Source organism: Rhincodon typus, chromosome 1, assembly GCF_021869965.1.
Source record: "Rhincodon typus isolate 14 chromosome 1, sRhiTyp1.1, whole genome shotgun sequence".
NCBI classification, from domain to species: domain Eukaryota; kingdom Metazoa; phylum Chordata; class Chondrichthyes; order Orectolobiformes; family Rhincodontidae; genus Rhincodon; species Rhincodon typus.
This window is the reverse complement of record NC_063332.1, coordinates 75,580,678-75,594,620: the sequence shown is the minus strand read 5'-3', so window position 1 is coordinate 75,594,620 and position 13,943 is coordinate 75,580,678. Positions and strand designations below refer to the sequence as shown.

At 39.5% G+C, this 13,943-nt stretch overlaps 1 protein-coding gene across 1 annotated transcript in view; it reads right to left on the bottom strand.

Moving 5' to 3' along the window:
• Positions 1–2,245: 2,245 nt before the first annotated feature.
• LOC109933627 (phosducin-like 3) overlaps positions 2,246–13,943 on the bottom strand; it is a 25,412-nt gene continuing 13,714 nt past the window's right edge. Inside the window, exons 5-7 of the mRNA XM_020532642.2 lie at positions 13,328–13,471; positions 8,676–8,881; positions 2,246–2,408 (exon numbers count right to left, since the gene is read on the bottom strand). Coding sequence (XP_020388231.2) covers positions 2,263–2,408; positions 8,676–8,881; positions 13,328–13,471 — 496 coding nt within the window. The 3' untranslated portion in view covers positions 2,246–2,262. The remainder of the gene's footprint in view (positions 2,409–8,675; positions 8,882–13,327; positions 13,472–13,943) is intronic.

Here is a 13,943-nt window from a genome sequence, read left to right as displayed (position 1 = left end):
CATTCGTCACATGTTCCCACTCACTACAGGCAGAGATACTCATCATTGCCAAGACCTCCTATGATTCCCAGCACTGGAACCATATATAAAGCCCAGCCATGCACCAGTCTGAAGCTGTCCTGCACAGTTCCTGTCAATTGTCCCAGACATGGCAGACAAGAGGAAGTTGGCATCCTGCTTTGCCAATAGGGACCTGGAGGGTGCAGTGAATTGGGCGTTATGGTGGAGAGCCATCTCTTCCCTCAAGACCAGTAGATGTGACCACGCCACCAGATGTTGCGAGCTGATATGAGAACGTGACGTGGGTCAGTGCTGTTTCCATAGTCTGGAGAATGCCCTGCAATTCCTAGAAAAATGGTCCACGCTGCAAGTGTAAATTGTCTTCTTCCTGCTTCCTTATAGTACCGCAGCCACCTCCCACCAAGGCCCACAGAGCATCATCTTCCTCTACTTGCTATCACACATGCAATCCTGCTAGACAACTGACGTGCATGGCCTTTGTGATGCTTACTCACTCAGGACACCTTACCACCTCTATCCTACTTGCATCAGCACTAATAGTTATGCCATCCACTTGTGATTCACTCCCTCCCTCCTTTTGTCTTTCTCCAGGAGAAAATGGCCTACTAAATGGCAATGAAGACTCAAAGCAAGTGGTTTGGTGCCTGAATTTTGGCTCAACCCCATATGAGGAGAGGAGTCTGACCCTGTACATCCCACAGCCATTTGATCATGGGCTGGTATTGGAGACTGCTGTTAATTTAATGTGCCAGGATCTTCTGTTTGAAGGCTACCTGTCTTGACTGAGGACTATTCACCTTAGACTTTGAGATATGGTCATTTGACTGATTCACATACAGTGTGTTTGCCACAGACACTACTGGCACATTGTGCAGGTATGAGATTGACATAGCACAGTGACATACAGCAACATTCACCAAGACTCCTAAGACAGAACCTTCCAAACCCAAACCTCCTACCTAGAGGGACAAAAGTAGTAGAAACATATGTACTCTTAGTTTCAAGTTCCTCTCCAAACCACTTATCCTGAGTTAGAAATATATCACCATTTCTTTAGTGTCACAGGATTACCATCCTGGAACACTTTCCCTAACAGCATTCTGAGTCTACCTGCAATAAATGGTCTGCAGCATTTTAAGAAGGCAGCTCACCACCACATTCTTGAGGGTAACTGGGAAAGGTAATAAGTTCTGGCTAAACAGAGATGACCTCATCCCATCAATGAATAACAAAAGAAATGTCCACCACTTTTGACTGATGGCTACTGATAGCCACGACAAGTTGCCTGGCTTGGTGTATGTGCTAAAAGGCAAGTCAAGACAGATGTACAGAAAGCCTCTGAATGGGCAAAGTGCAAAAATGCAAGGGATGCAAGACAGATGTAGTGAGCATCCAAATAGGCACAGAAGTGAATAAGTGCTAAGAGAGCAAGTGAGAAGCCCTGAGATGCACCTTGGTCGAATCCATGAGTTGAGTGCTTGTACCTGCATGCAAAGTGTCCTTGTGGTAACATTGCAGTGAATGGTCTTGGTGTACTCCAAAGTGCAGCATTGAAGTGCTGAACTTTATTTTATGTGCATCAGAGATGTACCATAAGGTTTTGGTGATGCAGGCACTCACTGTCCATGAAGTGTCCTTTGAGATGTTGATGTCCAAGACGAAGGTCTGTAGGAGCAGGTGATGAGCTGAAGTTACCAGGTAATGTTTTGACCTTCATGTCAGGATGTGATGCTATTCAATTTTTATATGGGTGGAAGTTGGTGTGAAACAGCATGTTAACGATACAAGATTAATTGATAATAATAATAGCGCTCTTGCCACTCACTAATGAGAATCCCATCTCACGCTTCAACACAGTTGGAAAATAGGACATTTTGCTCTCGACATCGAGAAGTTCCTTACTGGACATCTTATTTGATTTTCCCAACATTCTCACCAATGCCCGCGTCATTCAATGCCTCAGAAGATTCTACCCTAGTGTTATTTGGATGTCAACAGTGTTTCAATGGTAGGATTCTTCCCTCTAAGTAAACAGGTTGTAAATTCAGGTGCCATTATTCCGTAGACTTCATACAATCTCTTCTGAAATTGCACAGAATTTTGTATTTGAATGATCTATAAAACTTAATAAAACTAACACTCGAACCATGAATTTTAGCAAAGTAGAAATGAAAGTCAAAATGTTTATTTATAAAACATTTTTAATCAGTACTGTTGAGCTAGTGATATTTATTGTCAATATCAAGTTTGTTGGGTGTCACTTTCTTTACAATGTTGAACAGAACAATCTCGTATTGATGATGTCATCATGTCCGCAACCTTTTTTTTGGGATTCTCTTCTAAATGTGTCTTTATTGCACCAGTGTTTGCTAGTTTCCACTCCAGCTCTGAAATAAAAATCATTAGAGTGCTTTGCATTACCTTGGATATTAGCCATACCTTGCAGTTTTCCATTTGGCTTTGGAAATTAAAATCATTATTTGATAATTTACAGTGTTTTACATTTTAAATTAATATGGTTTGACTAAAATTTTATTCTATCATTATAGAGATATTTGTTGCAAATAATTGGAAACAGCAGGTTGCATGTCCAAAAATTGTGAGCAGCTCAATCTTGAGTGCCTGTATATAATGCCAAGACATGATTTTCTCATCTTAAAACTAAAACTGCAATATAGTTTCGCTGATGCGCATGTAGGGGAGAACTTACCAACCAGTATAAGGTTGGTCAAGGCCAGAGGGAGAGGGGGTGGGATGGGTAAAATTACAGTTAGCCACAGTACATTGGATCTTCAACCATGCCCAGCCTTTGGGGAATTTTAGCAATGGTGGCAATGAGGTGCGATGGGCTTTCTGCAACAAGAAAAAGGTCAATGAAGACCAAAAGGGATGAAGATGGTGTAAATCAGAATCAAAAACAGAAATTGCTGGAAAAGCTCAGCAGGTGTGATGAGAAATCAGAGTTAATGTGTCAGGGCGGGTGAGGAAGGATCACTTGACCTGAAACTCTGATTTGTTTTCACAGATGCTGCAAGAAAAATGTCAATTTAAATATTCAAAAGCCATTTCACAGTCTGTCAGCTCGCCTGCTAAAGGAGGTGGCCTCTGAGCAGTAGAAACATTGACAATTGTTTCAGCAAAGTGAACAATACACTTCCAAATAAACTTGTTTGTAATACCACAGGTGATATGCTCTGCAATAAACTGTTCTGATGTGATTAACATGAAAAGTTTTCTTTGAGCTATTCAGTTTTCATGAGGTTACAATTGTCTGGGCTAATTGTTTCTTGTGGTTACAAACAGGGACTCATTTGTTTAATATGAGATTGACCTGAAAAATATTTAAAATGTAGTATTGTTGAAAATGAGTTGTTTTAACTATTATTCAAATAATAATGATTTACTTCCTGCCTTCTGTACAGAACCAAGAATTCAAAGTGTATTTGTGTGTTTTGTTTTGTTCTGGTTAGTTTTTCTATACTTAGAGTCAGACAGTCATAGAGATATACAGCATGGAAAGAAACCCTTTGGTTCAACTTGGCCGTGCCGACCAGATATCCTAAATAAATCGAGTCCTGTTTGCTAGTATTTGGCCCATATCCCTCTAAACCCTTCCTATTCATATACCATCTAAGTGCCTTTTAAATGTTCTAATTATACCAGCCTCCACCACTTCCTCTGGCAGCTCATTTCATACTTGCACCACCCTCTGTATGAAAGAGTTGCCCCTTAGGTCCCAGATAAGTCTTTGTCCTCTCACCTTAAACCTCTAGATTTGCACTCCCCCACCCTGGGAAAAGACATTGTCTATTTACCATACCCATGCCTCTCATGATTTTTAAACATCTATATGGTCACCCCTCAGCCTGCAACGCTCCAAGGAAAATAGCCACAGTCTATTCAGTCTCTCTCTATGCTCAATTCCCTCCAATCCTTGTAAATCTTATCAGAACCCTTTCAAGTTTCACAACATCTTTCCTATAGCAGGGAGACCAAAATTGCATGCAGTATTCCAATAGTGGCCTAACCAATGTCCTGTACAGCCACAACATGACCTCCCAACTCATATACTCAATGCACTGACCAATAAAAGCAAGCATACCAAACACCTTCTTCACTATCCTGTCTACCTGTGACTCTACTTTCAAGGAACTATGAACCTGCACTCCAAGGTCTCTTTGTTCAGCAACACTCCCCAGGATCTTACCATTAAGTGTATAAATCCTGCCCTGATTTGCCTAGCCAAAATGCAGCACCTCACATTTACCTAAATTAAACTGTCTGCCACTCCTCGGCCCATGGACCCATCTGGTCAAGATCATATTGTACTCTGAGGTAACCTTCACTGTCCACTACACCTCCAAAAGCTAGGTGTACTGTCTGTTTAAAGTTTTGTTAAAATGTGTGGCTAATTGGAAGCAATCTGAAATATAATCATCAAAATGTGCATAAACATTTCACTGGAGAGTCATAGAGATTTTACAGCACAAAAGTGACCCTTTGGCCCATCGTGTCTATGCCAGTCATCAAGCATCCATCTATTCTAAACCCATTTTCCAGCACTTGCCCTATAGCCTTGTATGCTATAGCATCTCAGGTGCTCACACTATCACTTTACAAAGTTATGTTGTTGCATTAGATGCTGTAAATCTGAAATATAAATTTCAGAAATAGACCGGGAAGCATCTACGAAAAGAAAAATAGTGCTAATGACCTGGATTTTGCTCTCAGTAAGACACAAGGTTGTTCAACACTGTGACATGGTTTTCCCCTTTAATGACATGAACTTAAGTCTAATGCTAAATGAAGACGACGTATTGATGTGCAGCAATAGTAACAGCCAACAAGGAAGCAACCAATCACATTGAAGTATTCTAATAGATAACAAACCAGGAAGTAAAAAGCAATTAATTATCCTTCACCCCTAATTTAAAATTTCAGATAGCAAAATAACTGATTTTTTTCTTGGATGAAGATAGAAGGTAACAAAAAACAAATAATTTGGAATATAAAACAAAATGTGGTGTGATTTTTATATGTTATAGTAAAATTTGACATTCCACAAATAAAATCAGTGTTTCAGGATAATGGAGAGTGTTCATTAGTAATTATATCAAGTCAGTCCACCATTGCATACCTAATTACACCTCATTCAACAATGTATCATTTTTTTCAAAGGCATATACCTTTGAGTCATTCCCTTGACCAAAGGTCATTCCCTTGTTCAAAAAAGGGAAGAGGAATAACCCCGGAAATTACAGGTCAGTTAGTCTTACGTCAGTGATGGGCAAATTATTGGAAAGGGCTCTGAGAGACAGGATTTATGATCACTTGGAAAGGCACAGTTTGATTCGTGATAGTCAGCATGGATTTGTGAGGGGTAGATCATGCCTCACAAACCTTATTGAATTCTTCGAAGAGGTGACCAAACATGTGGATGAAGGTGGAGCAGTGGACATGGTATACATGGATTTAAGTAAGGCGTTTGATAAGGTTCCCCATGGTAGGCTCATGCAGAAGGTAAGGAGGCATGGAATGGGGGAAAATGTGGCAGATTGGATTCAGAATTGGCTGACCCTTAGAAGACAAAGGGTGGTAGTGGATGGAAAATACTCAACATGGTGTTCAGTTACGCGTGGTGTACCACATGGATCTATTCTGGGTCCTCTTCTATTTGTGGTTTTTGTAAATGATTTGGATGAAGGAGTGGAAGGGTGGATTAGCAAGTTCACGGACGATACGAAGGTGGGTCATGTGGACAGCGCGGAGGGCTGTTCTAGGTTACAAAGGTACATTGATAGGGCTGAGAAGTGGCAGATGGAGTTTAACCCTGAAAAGTGTGAGGTGATTCATTTTGGAAGGACAAACTTGAAAGCAGAATACAGCGTTAATGGAAAGATTCTTGGCGGTGTGGAGGAGCAGAGGGATCTTGGGGTTCATGTTCACAGTTCCCTGAGAGCTGCCACCCAGGTGGATAAAGTTGTTAAGAAGGCATATGGCATGTTAGCTTTCATTAATAGAGGGATTGAGTTCAAGAGCCGTGAAGTTATGCTCCAGCTATATAAAAGCCTGGTTTGGCCACATCTGGAGTGTTGTGTCCAGTTCTGGTCACCTCATTACAGGAAAGATGTGGAAGCGTTGGAAAAGATGTAGAGGAGATTTACCAGGATGTTGCCTGGAATGGAGGGAAGGTCTTACGGGGAAAGGTTGAGAGAGCTAGGGCTTTTCTCTTTAGAACGACAAAGGATAAGAGGTGACTTGATAGAGGTGTACAAAATGACCGGAGGTATAGATAGAGTAGACAGCCAGAGACATTTTCCTAGGGTGGAGGTAGTTTTTACGAGGGGACATAGTTTTAAAGTGAAAGGAGGTAGATATCAGGGAGACGTCAGAGGTAGGTTCTTTACTCAGAGAGTGGTAGGGCGTGGAAGGCATTGCCAGAGAGGGTAGTGGAGTCGGCCTCATTAGGGGCATTTAAGCGGCTATTCGACAGGCATATGGATGATAGTATATGGTAGCAGTTAAGGTTAGATAGATCTTAGGTTTAGGGTAAAAGTTCGGCACAGCATCGTGGGCCAAAGGGCCTGTACTGTTCTATGTTCTATGTTCTATATACAATTAAGATGAGAGTCCACATCGTCTTCAACTCAGTTAATTTCCAGTGATTACAGGCTCAGGAATGTCTCATTAACACTCCCTCAGAAGTGGAGAGCAACTTCTGAATTTTTTATTTTAATCATTTCCTGGATGTTGCATTGGAGGTTGACACTTTTAAATATAAACAGTTTTGTTTTTCTGACTAAGCAATGTCAGATGGTTCAGATGCTGCCCAGAAGATTTGGATCAGTACAACAAGAGAATCTAAAATAAGTAAAGGGGAGAAACTTTTGGATCTAATGTAAACTTTAAAAATTGTAATAGAAAATAATGAGACTTGACATAGAGGAATTTCCAACATCAAAAGTATTCCAACTGAGTGCTTAAAAAAAGTGAAGAAATTTTGGTTATGAAGTTTGCAAACAAAGAAAAAAGTTTGGTTATGAAGTTTGCAAACCAAGTGAAAAAAAAACAAGGGTCTAGGCCCAAAACATCAGCCTTCCTGCTCCTCTGATGCTGCTTGGCCTGCGGTGTTCATCCAGCTCTACACCTTGTTATCTCAATCTACAGACCTGTTAGGTTAACACAAACTATAGGAAAGGCACTATCATCAGAGACCATGACTGGCAGATCAAACAAAGTGAGCATGCATTTATGAAAGATAAGTTATGTCTTGACTGATCTAGTCAAACATTTTGAGATGATCAAGACTGGAGTGGGCCTACAGAAGTTGTCTGTATCAAGTTTCAAAGGCCATTTGATAAGGTTCTTCACATGTGCAATGCCATTCTGAATTAGAGACAAACTTGTGACATGAGTTGGTATTTAGTTGGGTGGAAGGGGATAAAGGGATCATGCTCAGATCGACAAACTTTGAAAAGTGGTGTTCCCTGGAGATATGCAGTAGCACATCAACATTTCACCACATATCAATGACTTAAAGATTCTTCTTGCAATTGTACAGACATTTTTGAGGTTGAAAACTCATGAGCTACAGATAAGTGCTTATTTTTTATGTGCAGCTCGCAGAAATAAATGATCCCAAAAAATGTGTGGGACAGACACTTTAGGATCCTCCATGGATATGGTGAAATCTTTTCAGTGAACGCAAATTCTCTGCTTGATGTTTTGTAGGCATTAAGTGTGGTGTTGGAGATTATTGAAGTGTGTATTTTGAAACCAAACAGCACTGAATTTTTGAAAGCAAATGAGTTGAATATTTTAAAGGCCATCTGAGAGATCAAATGACAATAATATTTATATTTGGATATTTGCTTACTTTTGGTACTGTAGTACTTATTTTGATAACTACCCTGGGGTGCTTCTCCCTCAACAAACTATAGATAGATTTTCAGCATTTAAATCAATAACTTAGACGAAGTAATTGAGACTTGTATCTGCCAGAATTTTCTGATCAATAGCACATATTCATCAAATCAGTTCTTCTGTATCTGGCCTCACACATGAAGACACTTTAATGAGGTATCAATGGGTTGCTGATGGATTGTATGAGTCTGGTTTTTATATAGCAGAAGTAGAAAATTTTCATTTAAAATTATTTTTGGACAACACTTAAAAGACATTTTGATAAGTACATGAATAGGAAAGGTTTGGAGGGACATGGGCCAAACACAGGCAAGTGGGACTAGTTGTGTTTGGGAATATGGTCAGCATGGACTAGTTGGACTGAAGGATCTTTTTCCATGCTGTATGACTCTATGAGTGGGTGAGCATGTGTAAGTGTGTATTGTTTGGGTGTACATACGAGTCATCAAGCTTATAAGCGTAGGACACGATGACAGGATTGGATTTAAACATAATGTCCCAGAGTTCAACAGCTTGTCAATACTCACATATGAGAAACATTCACTCAGCTGACATATTAGATGTCAACCAGTGTCAATAACTCTGTATCCTGACAAGAAGTTGGTGCTTTGATAGAAGAGCAGAAAGTCGGGGAGAAGTGAACATACAAACATCAACATATTTTTATTGTATCAAATTGATGATACCAAAACAAAATGTTGCAACAGTAAGCAGTACTTCAAATAATTTACCTTCTAACTTCAGATCTGGAGCTCCACACTCTATTCCAATGAACCTGCTCTTCATTCGGCCCTCAAAATACACAAAAATTGTTGGCAAATATTTATCTGGGTAGTTAGGAATACAAATGTTTGCAATAGCCTTCATGAATTTTGTTTCTGGATACTTCTTAGCTAGTTGGCTCAAATGATGGTTGATCAAAATGCACATTGGTATGCTGTAGTTGTAATAAAGAAAGAAGCAAATTATAGTTTGGTCTAATTTTTGAATTTAAATTAACAAAGCTCAACTGTTGAGTAACTCTCCACACTTCTCCTTCATAATGTCAGTGGAAAAGCTACAAAAACATCTGGAAAATTATTCAAATTATAAAGAAAAATTACAGAACCCTGATGAAACTCACTCCGAATGCTATAAGTTGCTATAGATTGTGGTAAGACTAGAGAATTAAAACAAACTCACATTTTCATTAAAATGTTACCAATACACACAAAAGTATTAACTATTAACATAGTAACAAGAGTGCTTGAAAGGGATTATACTTATGATTTAAGGGCAAACTTTTCACATTTTCAGTTTAAGTGTTCTGTTGAGTGAGATTCATGGCTCCAGGTCTGCTGTGGCTCAAAGTGACTCCTAATGCAATCAGCCTCTTCACTCCATAAATTATACAACAATGTTCTCAGAAACCTTTCTCAGTTGAATAATGTGGCAAGAGAGTCAGAAATGTTCTTCCAACATACATACTTTTAACACCGTATTTAAAGCGCAGCTTCAGGTGCTTAAAGCCAGAAATGATGCCAACATTGTGATGCTCAAGCCTCAACATTTAAGATTTGGCTTAGAGGAAAGGCTTGCTCCCTATTTTGCAGACTGGAACCTAGGGAAGTTAATGGAGTGGGTAGTAGAGAGGGGTGGAGAGGAGGGCAAGAGATAGTAGGAACTGCAGATGCTGGAGAATCCGAGACAACAAGGTGCAGGGCTGGATGAACACAGCAGGCCAAGCAACATCATAGGAGAGGAGGGCAGTTGTTATTCCAGCTGAGTGCTAAGGCAGCCTGGACATAAATTACAACCCGGGTCAGTTCTATGACCAGGATGAAGTGGGATGCCCAGTCATGCAGCGAAAAGGTCAATAATCTTGTGTCCTTTCCAAGATTAAATGCCACTATCTTCTCTTTACTATCTTACACTCAAAAGGCCCCCACTCACTCTAAATCTGCCACTACACACACATTTCGTGAAGTTGCAATTCTTACTATTTCATGCATATGGCCATTCAACAGCTCCTACCCATTTCATCCTCCCAAACAACTGCCCATTCCTGTTCTCTGCACTTCTTATTCATTCACCGGGGTTACCCAAGCAACTGTGCTGCTTTTGCATTTGCTTGAAGCACATGCAGTATGTTTGCCATTTAAACTGCTCCCTCATGCTACAGCTGTGATGTTGACATGGCATGGTGCTGCACAGTAACGTGTCTACCCTTTATCTGACTGGTGGATTGACTGGTTAGTGCTCCCCAAGGTTACAATCTGCCTGCCTCTCGCTCTGCACTAAAAGGAAATGCAAGGCACAGAGATTGGCAGCCTGTAACTGAGCACTTTAAAGACCCTGTGTGCTAAGAAAGCAATTTAAGAGGCATAGAAGTTGGAGGCTTATAAAGTTAGTGCTGAAGTCAGTGAGTGTTTGCTGAGAAAGCAAATGAAGTATGCAGGTAGTCTCCAAGTAAGAGTAAAGTGAATGAGCACTAAGAAAGTAAGCAAAGGATCATAGATGCATCCTGTGCAGATGCGTGAGATACGTGTATCCCTATGTTCAAAGTGACCTTGTAACAACATGCAAGTTCTGGGTATTCCTGAGCTCCAAGGTAAGGGGTGAAGGGCTGAAGTGGTGTCTGCACTGGTCCAAGAGCCTAATGGTATGGTGAGGCTTGTGGTTTGCCATTACTTACGTGTACAAAGAGGACAGTGGCCATAGAACACACAGAATGTCAAAAGAAGCAGTTGCGACATCGCCAAGGCAAGCATTCAGCAAGCTGCATTTGTCAGATACCCATTCATATTTACATGTTAGGAATTTATGTCATCTAGTGTCCCGGTGAAGGAGAGGAGAATTGAGAGTAGCATAGAAATGAGGTGATTTGGTGCTTTAATGAGATGCAAATGTGTGGAAATAAACTAGGCAATACTCAGTGGTGAGATTCTGAACTTGTCACTTGAGGGTTGAAAGGAAAATTGGGAAAATCATTCTTAATCTCAGGAATTTGATTTTTGCATTCTCACCAAATTTTCCCACTTTTTTGCCCATTACCCAGACCACACCAGGGAAGGAAAAATTTCACCCTGTGTGTATTGGCTTCTCTAAAAAGTCAAAATTTTTCTGTTCTGTTATTTTTGCAGCATACATCTATAATCCTCCTCTAGCGATATGTGCCAGTATGTTCCCATCATGCTTCCTCTTGTGATCACATCTTTAGTCTTTTGCTATTTGCTCTCTCTTTGTCTTTTGTGACATTCTGTGAGAAACACCTTCTTTGAGACATTTATTATGTTGTATGTATTATGTAAGTGAAAGCTATTTTTTTCATCCATATTTATCTGCCTCAGCATAAAGATGCTATTTATTTTACTCCTTACTTAGTAGATTACCATTTCAATCAATCTGATGAAGTTTCTTTCCAGTTTAGGTTGGTTAGTGTACTTGGTTCAGTGACAAAACATCAGCATTTGGCACCCAAGGGTAGATTAACCACAAGATGGCAATCTAAGCAAAACAGTTGAGTTAGTAGCCAAAATTGTAGATTGAAATAATTCTAGTAGCGTGAAAAAATATTTCAGTTTCAGTGGGCTGTTTCAGTTAAAAGAAATACAGAGCAAATGAAATGTTATTTCATGACATATGGACTTAATTAAGCATAAGATAAAAATCCAATGTTAAACCAAATTCCTTTTAAATTATGTGGAATTCAGATATTTGTGCTGATATTGTGAGACTGAATTCTGTGATTCAGTCATAGAACTTGAAGCTATTAGTTTTTCATGCAAAAGTTAATTACTCTTAATTTTGAATTCCTCAATGACCACAAAAATTGTGTTGTTTCTTTATTAGTCTGAATGCACAAAGTTTCATTTGTACTGCATTTTTTTTGTAAATGGATTAATTTTTAAAAATTCATTCTTGGGATGAGGGCATTCTTGGCTAGGCCAGCATTTATTGCCCAGAGGGCAGTTAAGAGTTAACCATATTGCTGTGGGGCAGGAGTCACATGTAGGCCAGACCAGGTAAGGATGGCAGTTTCCCTTTCCTAAAGGGGATTAGTGAACCAGATGGGTTTTTCCCCAACAGCAGGCAATGAAATCATTGTCATTGTTAGACTATTAATTCCAGATTTCTATTGAATTCAAATTCTACCATCTGCTATGGCAGGATTTGAACACATGTCCCTGAAACATTACCTGGGTGTCTGGATTAACAGTCCAACAATAATACCACTAGGTCATTGCCTCCCGTAGTAATATGTTCACATTAAATGCTAGCTTATACAAAATTAAGTCATTGTTTGATGAGGACAATAAAAGTGATGCAGCACTGCCCAGTGTACTGCACTGAGTACCACTAATCCTGAAAGCCTGCCATGTTTGGGGTTCTATATCAACTTCGCTATACAAGTTAACATTGATAAACTAGATATAACAACCATAAAGTAGAATTTATCATTAGTTTCCTCTACAGGGATGTGCAAACATTTGAATAAGCAGCAAGATCCATGTGTCATGACTAATAAACGGATATGTGTAGATATATTCTAATCAACTTGTTCAGGCTATTACATATCCCCACAGCAGGTGGAACTTAAACCTGGGCCTACCTGGCCCAGAGGTAAGGACTCTACCACAACACCCTATGAGCATGTACGTCACTGGGATACTGCACCATTAAAGCCCTACGGGTATTTGCACCACTCTTCTAGTCCCAATCAGAGCTCTTAGCAAAGCAGGAGGGAAACTTACTTAGGTGGGAGGCAAAAATTCATCCCCAAACTGGATTTAAAGTTTTAGTATTAATTTTTCAGAGCCTTGGGCAGGACAGCTTTCTGGCTAGAACCATCTTTTACATTCATTAGCATTCTAGGAATGCGCATTAACATGCCAATGCGCTTGTATCTTCTGTTTGTTTCAAGTGCATCTCAATGTGTACTTTATTGAAAATATTACTTAGTGCAAAATAAATTTAGTAATACTCTTTTGAATTGTAGAGTCTGAAGAAAACCAGAAACATTCCTTTTCTAATTCTCTCTATATAGTGTTTGCCTTTGCTCTTGGTTGTTTTATGAATTCAGCTCTTTTCAATGCTTTGAGTAGTTCCAGTAGAACTTTGTAACCAGTCACATGTTTTATACATCTAGATGGCTTCCAGAACTTCCAAATTAAGGAATTTGTAATATAGACAAAACCAAGACCATTAATTTTGTTCCCTTGGCAATATTCTGCAATTTCAAACATTTCAACTCGACTAGTAACTTTTCCTGCGTGAACAATACATACGATGCAAGATGTTATGGTGTTAAAAGTTGATTCTGTCATTGCTGTATGTTGGAACACCAAAGTTAATAACACAACTAAAAAGACTGTTATGTCTGTGAAACGGATTAACTACATACCCAGGTCTATAAAGATGAAGTATGACCCATATTTCATCTCCTGCATAAGTAATTTGCTTTACATACTCATCTCCTTGGAGTTCAGCCAACTCTCCAAATTTACTTTTTCTTTGTAAAGCCTGCCATTCTGCCAGACGCTTGCACCTAAAACACAAACATGATTCACTTTCATTATGGCACTGCTCTGCTTAAATGTTTCTTTCAAAGATAGCTCTGGAATCCACATCTGTATACCCATCAATCAGAAAACATTGTTATTTAGAATCAGAAAAGTCTGTATGGAAGGAGTTTAGTTATGTCTTTGCGGCTCTGCATAATAACTCCAAACTGAAAATCTTTTCTGTGATCCCCATTTCCTTTCTCTTTTTGTCACATTGTCGTATCTTTCATTCTTAAGGACCTGAATGTCTGATGTCCCATTGTGCTGCAGTAAGTGAAGCACACATCTATCCAAACACCAAGCCTGACATAATCCCAAATGTGTGAGAGTTATTTTTGTGACAGGTGCTTGCAAGGACTCTACAACTGTGCCCAGCATGACGTTTCCTTGTAACATTGAATAGCTTACACATCATAGATACAACTGAGATAACAAGGTGTAGAGCTGGATGAACAC